The sequence below is a fragment of the Leopardus geoffroyi genome, chromosome B2 (genome assembly GCF_018350155.1).
Source record: "Leopardus geoffroyi isolate Oge1 chromosome B2, O.geoffroyi_Oge1_pat1.0, whole genome shotgun sequence".
NCBI classification, from domain to species: Eukaryota; Metazoa; Chordata; class Mammalia; order Carnivora; family Felidae; genus Leopardus; species Leopardus geoffroyi.
The window spans coordinates 5,142,177-5,161,394 of record NC_059332.1 but is presented as its reverse complement, the minus strand read 5'-3'; the positions used below and the strand labels follow the sequence as shown (position 1 = coordinate 5,161,394).

Here is a 19,218-nt window from a genome sequence, read left to right as displayed (position 1 = left end):
CCCCGTCTGGGAGGGGCCCCATCACCTCCAAGCTTTCGAAGTGAATGGGGTGCCGTTCACCTCAGTATTTACACTCCATTTCGTCTAGGGGATGGTGATGATCTGAACCACAGAAAACTCACGAGGAAGACTCTTGAATTTATTCTGTTTTCTTACAAGATGCCCACGCATCTAGGTACGGTAACATAGAGCAGAAAAGGAAGCCAGGGCCTTCTGTGAGCATCCCTTGCACATTCCCAGGACTATGAAACACAGCGCGGTACCCAGGAGAGAGTCACCCAGACCCGACGAGCAAGCCCCTACGAGGCTTCTCACTGGCTATGGACAGGCCTTGTAGGAGTTGCATAATCCTGCCAAACCTCAGTTTCTTCATGTACAAGGTGGAGATAATAGCACTCTTAAAGGATGACTGTGGGGATTAAATAAGATAATAAACACTGAAAGAAAAACCCATCCAAGACTGAAAGAGTATGTGGGGAAATAGTTTCCACTTACGTAAATGGGTCAGAAAAATGCTTAGGGCCGAAAACTGCCACCACTGGGCGTTTTTGCCTGAGGTGAGCTAGCGAGATATTGTAATGAGATCACCAGTAACTTGTTAGATCACCTGCAGGAAGTTACTTTCCATCTGGTGCCAAGGTACCTTGATCACAAACTCCACTTGCCCCCCCAAACCCTTTGCTTCTTACACACACAAGTTAACGATTATTGTCTGATTGTTTTCTCCACATTCACATGCGTTCACTTGTTTTCTTCACATTCATCACGTGGGTAATATCTTGTGAGCTCAATAAATACAGATGAAACCCGTTTGGGGCTCTTGTCTCCTCCCGAACATTAGCCTCTCTTGTATTCAATTCTGCATCCACTCTCTTGCTGGACAAGAGAGAACTTGATTCATAGTCTGTGACAAGAATGGAAATCAGGTTGGACCACAGAGAAAAAAAGTGACCTTGCCATTGATGAGGCTGGGAAGACACAGATAAAGCCAGAAGCAAAGTTCACAGGAAATAATGTTTCTCCCAAAGTCATGCAATTGGGATGACTTCTCCAGATGTCCAGAAGAACCTGAAGAAACTCACCTCCTAGGGGCACCCATGGGGCTCAGTCTGTTAAGCTTCCCACTCTTGACTTCCGCTCAGGTCAGGATCTGTTAATTCCAGCCCCACATCCAGCTCTGTGCTGGCCGACAGCCTGAGCCTGCTTGGGATTCTCTCCTCCCTCTCTCTGCCCCTCTCCCACTCACTCATGGTCTCTCTTTCCCTCAAAATAAATAAACTTAAAAAAAAAAACAAAAAAACAAAAAAAACCCTCCCCTCCCAAGCTCAGGCCATAAAACAACATAACAATCCCCTTTGTGAACAACTATTACTTTCTCACCACAGAGGCCCCCTTTGCTTTGCTATTCCCACTCCTAACTGGTGGGGCCCAATTGCTAAACTCTCCTCTACTCATGATAGAATCCAATCTTGAGTCAGCCCCTTTCTTTTCCTAGTCTACCTCTGAAACCATAAGGTACAGGAACCAATCTCCGAATCCAAGACCTCCCCAGAACCCTTCAGCGGGAACCTAAACCTCACAAAAGGCATTGCCCTTTGTCCTCTCACTTGGCCTTCCACAATACCCTCAGAGTGCCCTCTCACTGCACCAACAAATCCAATTTAGACCACAGGCTTGTTCCCAGAGATCTTTAATATACATGGGCTTAGCCCAGAATGTTAGAGTTTAATCTTCTAACTCAAGTGCCATTACAATGAATGCCTATTTTGATATATATATATTCATACACACACTTTATTATATATTATATATTTATTATTACATTATATATAATGAATTTAGTATCTATTTTGGCACTACATGAAAAAGTCTGCCTCCCTAGGACATTAATGTTAGGCCACTATCTCTCACTTCTCTTCGGGATTTAATGGGCATTTATTGAGCTCCTGCATGTATACATGCCAGAGACTACAAGAACTATTAAGGGTAAAATTAGGTACCCTTAGTATAGCTTTTCTGGCTTCATTTGCTCTTGTTACATGCTGTTGGCTGAGACATTTGTCTTAGCACAAACTGTACAGGAAAGGCAGAATTATCCTGTTTTGAAGGTGGGAGAAACTGAGGTCTAGCAAGCTTCAAGTACATTCCACATCAGTGGCAAAGATGGTATTTAGCCTACTGAAATAAATACAAGATTGTGAGTTGGAATTTCCCCCAAGGAAAGTAAGGTACTCAGATATACCATGCTGGGAAATTTGAAATCCAAAGTAAAACAAACAAACAAAAAAAATCCAAGATATTGCAGATTAGTTCCTTTTTCTTTTTCTTAAAATTTTTTAACGTTTTATTTATTTTTGAGAGAGACAGTGACAGAGTGTGAGCCGCGGAGCGGCAGAGAGAGGGAGGGAGTCACAGAATCTGAAGCAGGCTCCAGGCTCCAAGCTGTCAGCACAGAGCCCAATGCGGGGCTTGAACTCATGAACCGTGAGATCATGACCTAAGCCGAAGTCGGATGCTTAACCAATGGAGCCACCCAGGTGCTCCATCTTTTCCTTTTTTTTCTTAATGAGCAGGCCATTCTTGGCAATTTTATTTACTTTCATAGTTTTATTTTTTTAATTTACACCCAAGTTAGTTAGCATACAGTGCAATAATGATTTCAGTAAGTTAGTAGGGTCTTAATTCTTGGGAAAGCTGACTAAAATTGGTCTAATTGTTCCTATTCCCATCACATAAAACTTCTTAGATTCTGTCACTATGAACAGCAAATGGGAAGGTATTTCACTTGAATGCTCGGTCATGTAAAGGGATTGGAGTTCCTTTCAAGGTTTTCAAACAATCTGATAACTCTTTATTTGAGAGAGAGGGTGTGTAGGTGATGGGCAGAGAGAGAAAGAATCCCAAGCAGGCTCTGCACTGTCATCACAGAACCCGATGTGGGGCTCGATTTCACAAACCATGAGATCATCACCTGAGCCGAAATCAAGAGTAGGATGCTTAACTGACTGAGCCACCTAGGAACCCCAGTGAATAAGCATTTTATGCCCCAAACATCCTTTTCCTATAAAAATGAACTACTGCCTCCGTCATGTATGCTACAATATTAGCATTTTCATTCTAAATGACTAAATAAGTAACATATACAACTCCTTTCCATCGTCACTACAAAGAGAATATCATGCATAAATTGTTTGTCTTTTATCAGGTGGTTTGGTTGTTAATTTTGATACCCCTGCTGAAAATGAGGCTCTGTGACTTCTCATTCTAACCATTCCCACTGGCTTTCCTTTTTTTATACTGAGGACATCAACGTGTGCTTGGTAGTTCTTGGTGGGAGAAGCTTCATAGAAGCTGTTTTCTTTCTCAGAGAGGTGAGTAGCAGCAGTCAGAAACAGGAAGAGTCAAAAATAGGAAGCAGGTAAAAATTTCAATCCCACCGTGGACACAAAAGCATACTAAAACTATAAACAAGTATAATTCTTTATTTAAAGTACACTTCTCTTAAAAGTGTTTTTTAAAGCACAGTTAAAAGTGCTCCTTATCCCTCTCCTGTAAAATAATTCAATTTTGTAAGTAAAACTAAAAACCGATTTCTCTTTACACATTCATTTTTCTCTTAGAAAAGATATCCGATGCAGCTATAAAACTGACTTTAATCATTATCAGGTCTAACTTTGTCTCTGTTGGCAACACAAACGGCGACGTTGACAAACATGAATTTTAAAAAGTTGAGAAATTTCAAGTCCTAAGGTTTCACTTAGAGCTTAGCAAATATGTACTGTTAGCTGACGAAAACAAAGTCTATGGTGGGATACCTATCATCTACTTAAACGTACATAATCATGGCTTTTTCATTTACAATTACCTGAATTTCTAAAACATAATGAAAAGATCTAATCCCCCAAACTCAATAACCTCTTATTTTTATTTTTAAAGATTTACTTAAAATATAAACTCTCTGGTGCCTGATCTTAAAAATCAACAAATTACAAAGGCTAGCCCAGATAGAGACGTGGCCCTGCTTGAGAACCAGCTGGTAACTCTGAGCACTATGAAAAGCTCCAACGGTCCTGGTGGCCTTTTATGAAGAAGTCTCATATTCTGAACACCAGGTAAGCTTTAATGTAAATAAACATCAATATTTACTTCTGAAATATGAGGACAGAGTCCACAAAATAAAATCACAGTAGTGTTTTCTTCTGTTACAGTGATCTAGTACATTAATTCCTCCCTATTAAGCCTACCTTTCCAGACAGATAAAATTACATTTGGAAAAACCCAGAATGAAATTACTCATAAGATGCAAAACTCTTATTTGAAAGGCATTTCACAATATCACATCTAAGTTGCACAGAAGACCCCAGTGATCACTAGGAAATCTACCACAATCCAGTTTTTCCAACCCAAGGAGGTCCAAGCTTTGGGGAACAATATGACCACTTTCTGCTGCTGTTCTGAAAAATATTCGATCAAAACGAAGCTTGCAAGTTGCAGATATTCCAAGATTAGAGTTCATCTGTGTGTCCCACGTATATTGGCAATGCTTAGGTTTGCCCAAAAACTCCCAGACATCCAAAATGTTGCCGGGTAAACCACCACATTTGGTAACCTGAAAAGAAAAAGACAATTCTTTAAGATTCAGTCCTTCTTCTCCTAAATTAAAAAGGTTTTTTTCTATGTCTAAGACCAACATTTCAAATCAGAATGTCATAAATTAATGCAAGACTAGATATAAATATATTCTAAAAAATATTTTGCTGTACAGTAATAAGTAGGTAATATAAAAATAATCAAGATAGCCTGAGAGATCTGAAATTTGCCCCTTCTCTTCTGTCATAGACTCCTAACTTCGGATATCAGACAGAACTTAGAAGGTTGCAAGCCCATAGCCTCGGTTATTGCTATTTATTTTTTTAAAAATGAACACAAGTAAAAAGTAGGCAAAACTGTTACTCTAGTATATAAATTTAGACATATCCCACTTATATGATCCAATAATGTGAGCTGCCTTCACAGTGTCATTTGAAATTTGCTATCAATTCTTCCTTCTATTCACACTCCAGGATTTAAAGATTTTGCACTGTGGTAAATAAAATAACAGGCATACTTCCTCTTATTGCACTCCACCTTACTGCACTTCACAGATACTGTTTTACAAACAGCAGGTGTGTGTGGCCACTTCGCAGGCAGCGAGTCTATCAGCGCCACGTTCCCCAACAGCATTTGCTTACAGTGCGTCTCCGTGTCAGGTTTGGTGATCTTTACATTTCAAACTTTGTTATTATACATCGGCTACGGTGATGTGTGATCGGGATCTTTGCTGTTACCGTTAATTGTTTGGGGATGCCATGAACGATGCCCATAGAAGACGGTGAACTTGGGGCGCCTGGGTGGCTCAGTCGGTTAAGCATCCGACTTCAGCTCAGGTCATGATCTCGCGGTCCGTCAGTTCGAGCCCTGCATCGGGCTCTCTGCTGACAGCTCAGAGCCTGGAGCCTGTTTCAGATTCTGTCTCCCTCTCTCTCTGACCCTCCCCCATTCATGCTCTGTCTCTTCCTGTCTCAAAAATAAATAAACATTAAAAAAAAAATTTTTTTTAAAGAAGACGGTGAACTTAATATTTGTTGTGTGTGTTCTCCCTGCTCCACATAACCTCTTCTCTCCCCTCAGGTCTCCCTTTCCCCTGAGACACAATACTGAAATGAGGCTGTTTGATCAACCTACAATGGTCGCTAAGTGTCCAAGTGAAAAGAAGAGTCATTTGTCTCTCACTGTAAATCAGAAGCTAGAAATGATTAAGCTCAGTGAGGAAGGCATATGTAAAGCTGAGACAGACCAAATACTAGGCCCCTTAGCCAAATTGTGACTACAAGGGAAAAGTGCTTGGAAGAAGTTAAAAGCCCTACTCCAGATAATACAGGAATAACAAGTAAAACAGCCTTATTGCTGACGTGGAGAAAGCTTGAGTGGTCTGGATAGATCAGTCACAATATTCCCTTAAGCCAAAGCCTCATCCAGAGCAAGGCCCTGACTCTCAATTCCATGAAAGCCAAGGGAGGTAAGGAAGCTGCAAAAGTTTAAAGCTAGCAGAGGTTGGCTCGTAAAGGTTAAGGAAAGACACGGTATCCATAAAAGTGCCAGGGGAGGCAGCAAGTGCCGAGGCAGAAGCCGCAGCGAGTTCTCCAGAAGATCCAGCTAGGAGAATTAATGAAGGTGGTTACGATAAACAACAGACCTTCAACATAGACAAAACAGCCTTCTACTGGAAGATGCCATCTAAGACTTCTACAGCTAGAGAGAAGTCAGGGCCTGGCTTCAGAGCTTCAAAGGACAGGCTGACTTTCTTGTTGGGGGCCAATGCAGCGGCTGACTTGAAGTTGAAGTCAATGCTTATTTATCATTCCAAAAATCCTAGGGCCCTTAAGAATTATGCCGAATCTGTATGAAATTGTTGAGACACTATAATGTACACCTGACACTATATAACACTGTATGTTAACTATACTGGAATTAAAAACTTAATAAAAAAAGGATGAGGCTAAATCTACTCTTCCTGTGTCCTACAAATGGAACAAAGCCTGGATGACAGCACATCTGTTTACAACATGGTTTACTCATTGCTGAAACCTACTGCTCAGGAAAAAAATCCTTTCAAAATGTTACTGCTCATTGACAATGCACCTGGTCACCCAAGAGCTGGTGGAGATTGACAGGAAGATGAATGTTTTCATGCCTGCTGACACAACATCCATTCTGCAACCCACAGGTTAAGGAGTCATTTCCACTTTTGTCTTATTATTTAAGAAGTACGTTTCATAACACTATAGCAGCCATATACAGCGATTCCTCTGATGATCTGGGCAAAATCAATTGAAAACTTTCTGGAAGATTTTCCTATGATTCACGGGAAAAAGTCAAAATGTCAACATGAACAGGAAGGACTTTGGAACAGTTGATTCCAACCCTCACGGGTGACTCGGAGTTGAGGTTTTCAAGACTTCTGTGGAGAAATTAAGGCAGATGTGGTGGAAACAGCAGAACTAGAGTTAGAGTGGAGCCTGAATAAGGGATGGTATTGCTGCAGTCTCAGGACCAAACTTTAACGGATGAGGAGGTGCTTCTTACAGAGGAGCAAAGTGGTTTCTTGAGATGGAATCTACTCGCGGTGAAAACTGTTGAGATGACAACCAAGTACTCAGGATATTATGTAAATTTAGTTGATAAAGCAGTGGCTGGCTTTAAGAGGAATGACTCCAATTTTGAAAGGTCTATTGTGGGTAAAATGCTATCAAAAGGCACAGCAATGGTACAGAGAAATTGTGAAAGGAAGAGCCCGTCAAGGCAGCAAACTTCATGGTCTTATTTGAAGAAATAGCTACAGCCATCCCAACCTTAAGCAACCACCACCCTGATCAGCCAGCAGCCACCGACATCAGAGCAAGACCCTCCACCAGCACAAAGATTATGACTGGTTGAAAATTCAGGTGATGGTTAGCATCTTTTACCAATAAAATAATTTTAATTAAGGTATGTACATTGCTTTTGAATGTACATACCTTTTTATTTTTTTTAATTTTTTTATTTTATTTATTTTTTCAACGTTTATTTATTTTTGGGACAGACAGAGACAGAGCATGAACGGGGGAGGGGCAGAGAGAGGGAGACACAGAATCGGAAACAGGCTCCAGGCTCTGAGCCATCAGCCCAGAGCCTGACGCGGGGCTCGAACTCACAGACAGTGAGATCGTGACCTGGCTGAAGTCGGACGCTTAACCGACTGCGCCACCCAGGCGCCCCTGAATGTACATACCTTTTTAACAAGTACACTTCTTTTTAATAAATAGACTACAGCAGTATAAACATAATTTTTGTACACACAGTGGGAAACTAAAATTCATCTGACTTGCTTTGTTACGATATCCAGCTTAATGTGGGGGTCTGGATCTGAACCTGCACCTCCGAGATAGGCCTGCATACGTACAATTTCCCATTTTAATGTGTACAGTTCCATGGTACTAAGTATATCGCCATAATTGTGCAACCATCACCACCATCAAGTTCCAGAACCTTTTCATTTTCCCAAAGTGAAACTCCATACCCATTAAATCCTAACTACCCATTCCATCCTCCTCCAGTCCCTGGCAACCACCATCCTACTTTCTGTATGAATTTGACTACTTTAGGAAATTCATAGGAGAAAACATAAAATGTGTCCTCTTTGTAACTGGCTTACTTCACCTAGCATAATGTCCAGGACTCATCCATCCCACAGCATGTGTGTCTCCTTCCCTTTTACGGCTTAACGATGTTCTGCTGTTGGCACGTACATTCTGTTTACCCACTCATCTGTCAATGGTCACTTAGGTGCTAGCTACAGTGAATGATGCTGCAATAGGGGTGCCTGGGTGGCTCAGCTGGTTAGACAGCTGACTTGATTTCAGCTCAAGTCATGATCTCATGCTTCGTGAGTTCCAGCCCCATGTCAGGCACTGCGCTGACAGCACGGAGCCTGCTTGGGATTTTCTCTCTCCCTCTCTCTGCCCCTTCCCAGCTCGTGCTTGCTCTCTCAAAATAAATAAATAAACTTAAAAAAAAAAAGTAATGCTACTATCAACACAGGTGTACAAATATCCCTTCGAGACCCTGCTTTTACTTGTTTGGGTATATACCCAGAAATGGGATTGTTGGACCACATGAAAAGGGTTTTAATTTTTGGAGGAATTAACACACCACTTTCCATGGCAGCTCTACCATTTTATCCCCATCGCAAGGGTTCCAATCCAAACCCTCGCCAATGTTATTCTCTGGTTTTCTGATAATACTCATATCAGCAGACGTCAAGTAATACCTCGTGATGGCTTTGATTCACATTTCTCCAATGATCAGTGACGCTGAGCACCTTCTCTTGTGCTCACTGGCCATTTGTAGGTTTTCTTTGAAAAAATGTCTATTTAGGTCTTTTGCTCATTTTTAAACCAGGTTGTTTCTTTATTGCAGAAATTCTTTATATAATATCAATATTAATTATGTTGATATTACTCACTTGCCGGACACATGATTTGCAAAACATTTTTCCCATTCCATGGGCTGCCTTTTCAATCTGTGTGTCCTTTGATGCAGAAAAGTTTTTAATTTTGATGAAGGCCATCTTTTTTTTGTTGTCTATGCTTTTGGTGTCACATCCAAGAGGTCGTTGCCAAATCCAGTATCACAAGGCTTTTCCCCTTTGTTTTCTTCTAAAGGTTTTATAGTTTTAGCTCTTGTAGGTCACTGATCCATTTTGAACACATTTTGTATAGGGTATAAAGTAAGGATCCAAGTGGTTTTTTTGCATGTGGATTTCCAGTTTTCCCAACACTTGTTGAAAAGCAGGATTTTTCTTTTAACCCGATCAACCACGTATCACAAAACAGCTACCATGAAGTCACTGATTTGCAAATAGTCCAATAGACTATCTGATTTTCTTTAATAATCTGTGTACAAGGACACAAAATCACAAAGAGAAGTAGAGCACCACCTTCTTTATTTAGGGTATTGCCCTCACTTTGGAAGTAAGTCCTGACATGGTTTCATTGCTCGTTTCACTTCCTCCACTCCTGGAGCGTTCAGCAGTGAAATGAACACTTCTAATCTGATGTGCGTTCAGCCAGAGGTGGGGGAAAAGGCAAGGCCGGCTTACCATTTAATATGATCTAAGTCTACAGAGGCCCTGAAAAATCCCAATGTGTCTCAACTGAACTAAAGGAAAGGACAGCGTTTCAGACCTAGGCACGGTTGCACCAGGAAAAGGGAGTAAAAAAAAAAAAAAGTTGAAAAAAGAAAACTGGAAGAGAAGTAGGGACAACTGTGATGGTCAAATCTTTCTGTTCTTCTCATCTTGCAGCTAGAGACACAGCAGATAAACTGGATCTTTTCTGAACTTTGATTTATTATTTTCTCTATACCCCTCTTTTTAATCAACATGTATCGCTTTGTGTTGTCTGTTTCAAGTGCAGTATTTGTGTTTTCCCCAATAATCTAAGGGCTCCTCCTGCTCCTGCAACGCTAGGCTCACAGCACAGGCTAAGTGAATATTTACTGAATTGCACCTAGAAGACCGCTTACACATTTTAACAGCTTTGGTCAGAAGAAACCCCAATTAGTCTCCACAGCAGTAGCGCCCAGAAGCACAGAACATACTTTGTCACTCACTTCGTGATCCCTTAAATTTGTATCTCCTGCAAATATAACTGTAGCTGACGCTGGAACTTCTTGCATTTTCTTTAAAACCATTTTTAACTGATTCATTCGTTCCTTAGCATGCCCTCTGGTGCTCTCCAAGTGAGAAGTCATAAGGCAAAGTTCGTTTCCTGACACACTTGCCTGCAACAGGATAAATATAGTTGTTAAAACTACTCACCAACCACTAATGCAGAAATTTGATAACAGAATCAGCCAAGTACTCGGCTCATTAGTATGTATTTGCTAAAGCAAAACTATATAATCAGCACTGTGCTCATCTTTCTAGGTCAAGGTATAAAGTGCTAATCCTGCTCCCGAAGACTACTTAGCAAACAGCCACTAGTACTTCCAGACCTACCTCAAATGTCACCTCCCCTGTGATCCTTCCTCAGCATCCCCAGACAGTGGCTCCCTCCTCTATACTCCTATAGCATACTCGAAAGACTGTTTTTAAAGTTCCCTAGGCTGAATTACAGCACAGTGATTTCTCTCCTACAAAGTCATGAGTCATCTGAGAGCAAAGATGGTTCTTTTATTTTCTGCTATTATCAACAGCCTGGCACATAGGCACTCAAAAAAGATCAGTTAAATGAATGAATGAAAATCATTTACTACTTAGATAACGACAATGCAGGATCTGTCATTATTCACACTAAGTGCCCGCAGAATCAAGTCCAAATTCTTTCATACTGGGTATTCATGACCTTCTGTAATCTGGATCCAACCTACTTTACCAATCTCTTGTCACACGACCCCTTTTCATGCCGTCTACACCCAGCTGAATACAATGCTTATGTATACTCCTGTATGTTCTTTCTCATATAGATCTACATCCAACCGAATACAAGGCTCATCTTTGCTCCTGTATGTTCTTTCTCACATATACCTAGATGTACGCACACATAGATGTACGCTCACATAGATGTACGCACACACATCCTGCAATGTGCAATTTGCAAAAGTTTGCTCACGGTGGTTCTGCCACCTGGACTGTTCTTAACGCCTACCTCTGACATATTTTTCAGGGCCCAATTCAAATACAACTTCCTTCATGAAACTTTCACTGAACAACCTAGCTGATCTCATCACATACACACAAAAATTTTGTCACTATATATGGGGACAGCTGTTAGCTGGATTTACTGTGGTGATCATTCTACAACATATACAAATATCGAATCGTTATGTCGTACACCTGGAAGTGTATACTGTTGCGTCAATTATATCTCAATGAAAAAAAAAAAAACGATCTAGCTTAAGGTTATCTCTAAACTCCCATGGTCAGCATTATATTTACTCCAGTGGCATTTATGCTTTTCCTTTATTTTAGTTACTATACAACACAATCTCTCTCTTGCCAATCTATAAATGCTATAAGAGCAAGATCTTTGGATTCATTCTTGTAAGGCTTACAGAGTACGGTACACTATCATGTAGAATGCATTTAGGAAAAAAAAGAACCACTTTAGGAAGCAAATGTGGAATGTTAGTAAATTCTTTTTTTTAAATATTTATACTATGTTTATTCCATTTTTTTTTTTTTAACATAGGCTCCCCGCCTAACACGGGGCTCGAACTTACAACCCCAAGATCAAGAGTTGCGTGCTCTACCAGGCTCTACCCAGACAAGCAACCCTAAATTCTTAAATATTCTTTGGAAAACATCCAATGGATCAGGGTTTTATATTCACAAATTTGTATTTGTAATTTATGTAAAAACTTAGTTTACAGTGTTAAGACTATTTAAAAGAATTTAGAAAAGAAAATTTTCTATAAAGGCAGATTATTTTTTTTAAAAAAAGATACCACAGTGGAACTGTAAGAAACCACTCAGTTAAAAAAAAAAAAAAAAAAAAAGTCAATTTTTAAAAATTACTTACATACACACACAAAAGGTTTCTCATCATTTTTGTATTTGGAAAAGGGATAATCTCTTGGCTTTTAAATTTCACTCTTGATTTCTTCAACATTATAGCTGTGAAATATCCTTCTTCATGACCTTCAAATGTTTGTGGAAAAGAATTTAGGCTGAGAAGTCAAGAATATCCCAAGTTTATCCCAAGTTCTCCTGCTGAAGATTTTATAACAAGTAAGTACAGATATTTAAATGGGTATGAATCTTCAAAGTAAACTATTATTTCAACACAGCTGAAGATGGCCAATCGAGTCCCTATGTTTACCTGTTCCTTCCCAAAATGTAGCTTGATGTATGGAAGAAATATAAAAATAAAAATGAATTCACATAAGTGCCCAAAATAGTCAACGATGCTGGGGGCACCTGGGTGGCTCAGTTGGTTAAGCCTCCGACTTCAGCTCAGGTCATGATCTTGTGGTTCATGAGTTCAAGCCCCGTGTCGGGCTCTGTGCTGACAGCTCAGACCCTGGAGCCTGCTTCGGATTCTGGGTCTCCCTCTCTCTCGGCCCCTCCCCTCCTTGCACAAGTGCTCTCTCTCTCTCTCTCTCAAAATTAAATAAACATTAAAAAGAAATTTTAAAAATAGTTAATGATGCCAATATCAAATAAAAAATTGAGCAATTTCTGAAAAAGTAGATGAAACTTACACTGAGGCAAACTGACATGCATTTACTTCTTACTCTGGAAGCACCAGAAAAATGATAAATGAATTAAGAAATTTAGAAAGGTATAAAGTTGTGAGAAGAGAAGTGAAGTAGAGGGGCAGTGAATAAAAGCTTCCAACTGTTTTTCAGAAAACAAAGTAGCTGAAGAAGCGAGAAGTGGTTTATCTAAACAGAGAAAAACCAGGAAAAGTGGAAAGGGAGAGAAGGGAGGAAGAAAAGGAGGGAGAAGGTCAACAACAGACACATGGACTAGAAACCTGGCAAGCAAGGGGGCAAGCTGGTAGGGGAAAGGGAGGGGGAGGGGGAGAGGGAAGAGAAAAAGGGACAGAGGAGGAAGGGAAGAAGAGGAAGAGGAAAAGAATTTACCAGAACTGAATGTCACAATCCTCCAGTTTGAAAGTTCCTACCACGTGTTCAGCACAATAAATCAAAAACAGACTAATAAAACGAGGAAGAAAACCAAGAAGGAGGAAAGCATGGGATTCAGAAAACAAGAAATCCAAAACAGAAGAAAGTCAAAAAGAATCCCGAAGAGAATGCAGGAAAGTTGTCCCATGAAGACAGAGAGAAAGACAAACACAGAGACTGAGAGAGAACCCTCTGCTTAGCAATTGTGAATTTAGTAATAAATCAAAATTACAATTACATACTATGTAAAAACGAAAGTCAAAGAAAACACAAGATTTAGCCAAATATCATGGAATGTAGCCGGTTTGGTATATTAAATGTACTCATTAAGAACAAAATAGATGGAGGGGCGCCTGGGTGGCGCAGTCGGTTAAGCGTCCGACTTCAGCCAGGTCACGATCTCGCGGTCCGTGAGTTCGAGCCCCGTGTCGGGCTCTGGGCTGATGGCTCAGAGCCTGGAGCCTGTTTCCGATTCTGTGTCTCCCTCTCTCTCTGCCCCTCCCCCGTTCATGCTCTGTCTCTCTCTGTCCCAAAAAAAATAAATAAATAAAAAACGTTGAAAAAAAAAAGAACAAAATAGATGGAAAATCAAAAAACTATTCAGGGCAAAAAAGCTAGGAAAAAAACAAAAATCAATTAAAAGGAATAGAGTTTTTGAAAAAGCAATTATCACACTTCAATTTAATAAATTTATTTTACCAAAAAACTACTCAAGGTCTCAAATTTTTGCAATTTATATTTTCCTGAAAAACCATCCATTTCAACCACCACTTTTCACATATATTAAGATGTATAACATATCCTCCTACAGTTTTCCTAGTACCCTGCATCTGGCTTACTTTTCTCAAACTTACTTTTGCTTTTTCCTGTGTGTGCTCCTATGGGCTAACTTTTGATTTACCTCTTTCACTGACTGTTTTCCAGAGACAAAGACAGTAAGACGAAAAGTGTTACCTGTAATAATCTCATAACTACTTGCTCTCTTCTTTAGGTAGCTACAATACGGGGGGATGACTTCCTGGAGAAATATCACATCCGGGCTATACCTAATTCAAAACAGCAATTTATGATAAATACCAGGTAAACTATTTCATGTGCTGCCGCTTAGATTAGCAAAATATCCTGCCCCCTAGGAGATCTAATATTCAATCTTTACACTGACCTTTGAGAACTATAAAATCAGAAAGATCTGTGCCATTTAACAAACACTGTAAACATCAAATTAAAAAAGAAAAACATACATAACACTTTAAATTGAAAAGAAGTGGAATCATAGATAATAGAAATCAGTGTACTGAGAGCCTAATAATGGCCCATGAGATGCTTTAAAAGTTATTAATCCTCACCAGTTATTATCCACGATGAAGGAAACTGAACTGCAGAGAAGTTCAGCAGCTCACAAGTGATTATGTAAGGTCACAGAGCCAGTGTGTAGCAGATACAGTTCACCTTGGTAATTTTATTTTCACAGCAATAATTACATACAGGTTTAGAAAGGAAAACAGTACTAGAAGGCTGCTAACAAAAATCAGCATTCCCTCCCCTGCCCACCCACACCGAGAGGCAATCACTCTCCGCTCTTTCACATGTGTCTTCGGAGAGTTGGGTTTTGAACTCAGATCTGATGCCAACGCCCACAACCTTGACCTTTACCCTTTTTGTAGACGGTAAAACACATGATCATGCTACCATTAAATCTAAGTAATAATACTTACAAAGTTAAATAGGAACACACTCCTCGAGCCCTCTCTTGCAGATTGTTTAGATCTAATCCATCAACATTCCAGGTAATGAAAGAGAACGTGCTGCCATCCTCTTGCTGAATACCTTCAGATGTGCTGGTTTTAGAACTAATGGAATCTGTTGTTTCTTCATTTGTTAGATCAACACTGGCAAGATCACAATGAAACACAACTTTGCAAATCATCTATATAAACTGATTAATTTGAAATTATTTTCTAACTATTTGTAGCCCTCATTTTACAGATAAATAAGTTTTAAGAGCCCTAAAAGTATCTGCCTATATAAGACAAGAAACCATACAACTGCGGAAAAAAGATTCTTATTGTTATCTAAATATTGTTCACTTACATAATTATAGCCAACTCAATATCCCTCAATGTCACCAAAATGACTTAAAAAAATTTTTTTTTAATGTTTGTTTATTTTTGAGAGCAAGAGACAGAGCGTGAGCAGGGGAGGGGCAAAGACAGAGGGAGACCCACAATCCAAAACAGGCTCCAGGCTCTGAGCTGTCAGCACAGAGCCCAACGAGGGGCTCAAACTCATGGATGGCGAGATCATGACCTGAGCTGAAGTCAGATGCTTAACTGACTGAGCCAGTCAGGCACTCCTAAAATGATTTTTTAAACTATGACCTGAAGTCAGACTGAGCAATATAAGATTTCCAAATGTGGGTTTATTTTACATCGTAAATGACACAGAGGAAACCTATGAAGTAAGATCTCTTTGTGAATAACAGCTGCAAATGTGTTGTTACCCCCTCATTGAAAGGGGAGGTCCAACAGCTCTCTCCCTGAATCTTTGCCTTAGTGATTTGCTTGACCAACAGAATAGGGTGGAAAGGATGTCCTGGGACTTCAGAGCCTTGGTCATAAGAAACTTTGCAGCTTTCACTCGAGCCTTTTAGAACGCTCTCTCGCGAGATACCACATGAGAAGTCTGAGACTACATGCTGGAGAGGCCAAACATCTCCAGCTCCAGTCCGCAGTCCTGAGAAACCATTTCACACCACCTCCACCAAGGCCCAGATATTTGAGTGGAGGCACAAACCATTATTGAAAGTTGATTGCTAAGCAGTTACATGCCACACATAAATTTCAGAAATAGGCTTTCATATTTATAACTCCAATAAATTTAATGCCAATATTTTAACTTTTTAATTAAAACTTTTTAATGAGATATAATTGACATATAACATGATGTTAATTGTTGCACAACATAATGATTCAGTATTTGTAACCACTGTAAAGTAACCACAATAAATCAAGTTAACATTACTTTAACATATTTTTAAATAATTTCAGACTTTCAGTAAAACATTAGAAAGGGTAAAAAGAATTCTTTTCACCATTCACCCACACAAACGTTACCATTCACTTACTTAACATTTACTTGCTTTGCTTTTTATTGTGAAATGTTTGCATAAATACTTTTGTATGTATTTCCCAGAAACAAGGACAGGCTTACATATATACCCAAGCATTACTAAATGTCAGAAAATTATCATTGATACGACGTTATTATATAATTTTAAAACCTATTCAAATTTCGCCAATTGTGCTACCAAAATCCCAATTTATAATTCTGAGAGGGACTCCAAATGTCCTTCTGTTCCACCATTACTCAGCTGGATTTCACATTTTTGAGAGACTATTTTAGGGAATCCACTTCCTCTGTTCTGCTTTCAATATTTTATTTTATTTTTTTAATGTTTATTTTATTTATTTATAATATTTATTTTTGAGAGAGACAGAAAGTGAACATGCAGGGGAGGGACAGAGAGAGAATTCTAAGTAGAGCCCGACGTGGAGCTCGATCCCACTGGCCTCGAGATCATGACCTGAGCTGAAATTAGAGTCTGACACTTAACCAACTCAGCCACCCAGGAGCCCCTAAGATTTTATTTTTAAGTAATCTCTACACCCAACATGGGGGCTTGAACTTACAACCGCAAGATCAAGAATTGTGTGCTCTAGGGGTGCCGGGGTGGCAGAGTTAAGTGTCGAACTCTTGATTTTGACTCAGGTCATGAGCTCATGGTTTGTGAGTTCAAGCCCCACATGCGGCTCTGTGCTGACCACAGGGGTCCTGCTAGGGGTTCTCTCTCTCCCTTTCTCTGCCACCCCCCCCCCCACTTTCTCTCTCCCAGCATGGGGCTTGAACTCACCACCCTGAGATCAAGTGCCTCTGTTCCAATTTCTTTATTGGTTACAGTTTAGATTCTAAATGGCATAAATTAACTCAGGCTGGTTTGAGCAAACCAGAGGAATTTAGAAGGAAACAGAAACATGCCACAGAGCCAGGTTCTGGAATGCAGATGTCTCTAAGGAAGTTCAATCAAGGCTTTCTCTCCACCTGACTCAACTTCCCTCAGCCTCATTCTGCCTCTTGCAAACAAGCCTTCTCCTCTTTCCCGCACAAGTTCGAAGTTAGCACGTTATGGTTCCACCTCCACAGGAAGATTTAGACTGAACTCTCTTTATCCTAATCTTGAAATCCCAGGAGAGAAGATCTGGCTGGCCAGCTTGGGCTAGGTGGATACTACAACACGGGAGGCACAGCTCTGTCACTGTGGATGGGTGGACAATTCCCCCAGTAAGAAGCTAGGCAGATAGAGGAGCCTAATGAAATTATCACATCTGGAAACTGGTGCAGCCGAAAAGATTATCAGGAGAAATGTGTCTTCGCTATGAAGCTAACTACCAGCTGCTCACATACCGGGGAGAGCTTTATACATGTTTATGGAGAGCTTATTACATGCCAAATATTGTATTAGACTTGGGAGATTAACAACATATAAAACAGATATGGGCTTCACCAAATGGGTGGCCTAGTAGGAGATATAAAATATTAAGTAGCAATTAGAATGTGAACTTAGTTACTATGACCGGGATCCTGCAGGATGCTGTAAGATTACCTAAGAGGAAAAGTTTCTTGGAGGTAAGACGGGCCTTACGGTAAATACTACTTAGCATGAAGAGAGTCCAAGAAAAGGTTCAGGGCAGAGGTCATAAGTATCTTTACGAAGGTTGAAAAGAGAAAACGGCCCACTGGAGAAAACGAAAGTCTGATATGCCTGTTAAGTTTTTGTGGGGTCAGAAAGAGAGGGTGAGAGGAGACAAAACTGGAAGGATAGGGGCGCCTGGGTGGCTCAGTCGGTTGGGCGGCCGACTTCGACTCAGGTCATGATCTCACGGTCCGTGAGTTCGAGCCCCGCGTCGGGCTCTGGGCTGATGGCTCAGAGCCTGGAGCCTGCTTCGGATTCTGTGTCTCCCTCTCTCTCTGCCCCTCCCCTGTTCATGCTCTGTCTCTCCCTGTCTCAAAAATAAATAAAACGTTAAAAAAAAAAAAAACAAAAAACTGGAAGGATAGGCAGCGGTCAACCTGGAGGGATGCGTAAGGCATCTGGACGTGAAGGGCAGCAGGGCTGGAATTGGGGAGGCAAGCAGTGGAATTACAAGGCGGGTGTGCATTAAAAAAAACAACTACGTAGATAAACCGCACCGGAAGCCAGGAGACTTCCAAGTTACCGTTCTTCAACAGAGGATTTTGCCTCATTCATTTATTACGAACCTCTCACACAGTTCCTAGATCTCGAGTCAAAAAGGAAGCTTCGAAGTTTTCCTTCCCGGACTACATTACGTCGGGGTGACGCGTTCGCCCCGCGGCGGGGGCGCCATCTGCACCCCAACCACCTGCATGAGCCCCTCCGAGAGACCAGCCAGCCCCGCGCACACTCACCAGGACCCGGGCGCCGCCGGGGCGCATCTCCGCCCGCAGGCAGCTGCTCGAGCTCCCCCGGAGCGCCCGCCCACCGCCTCGGAGGGACCCGCCCGGCGCTCACTCACCAGGACCCGGGCCCTGCCGGGGTCTCAGGGCGGCTTTCCAAGGCGCTGTTCTCCACTGGCGGCTCGAAGTACGAGTTCAGCGCTCTCTGAAAAACAGACACAGCGGTGGGACCTGGGCGCTTCCCGGGCCGAGATATAGAGGGGGGAGAGAGGAGCGAAGCCTACTTCCATCTCCCAGTCGTTCTCGGCCAGGTAGCACTGAGCCACGGCGGAGTCGCACCTCGCGACCGAGGCAAACTCCACACAGAGAAGCCGCCGCTTCTTCGCCTCGGGCTCGCCCTCTTCCCGGTCCGCCTCCAGCGTGACCTCCGAGCCGCTCGGCCCCTCCATCCGTTTGCCGCGGGCCGACGCCCGGCACTGCGCAGGCGCCTGCCTCCCCGGCGCACTCGCGTCACCCGCCCGGCGGGAAACGCTCTCC

The 19,218-nt window shown here is 41.4% G+C and overlaps 1 protein-coding gene across 1 annotated transcript; it reads right to left on the bottom strand.

Moving 5' to 3' along the window:
* Positions 1-3,462: 3,462 nt before the first annotated feature.
* Positions 3,463-19,192, bottom strand: TDP2 (tyrosyl-DNA phosphodiesterase 2). The gene is made up of 7 exons (XM_045497219.1): positions 18,966-19,192; positions 18,801-18,886; positions 14,925-15,098; positions 14,164-14,255; positions 12,102-12,220; positions 10,192-10,362; positions 3,463-4,609 (listed from the first exon to the last, which is right to left on the bottom strand). The coding sequence occupies exons 1-7, from the start codon at positions 19,128-19,130 to the stop codon at positions 4,328-4,330; spliced, it is 1,089 nt and encodes a 362-aa protein (XP_045353175.1). The 5' UTR covers positions 19,131-19,192; the 3' UTR covers positions 3,463-4,327.
* Positions 19,193-19,218: the final 26 nt, after the last annotated feature.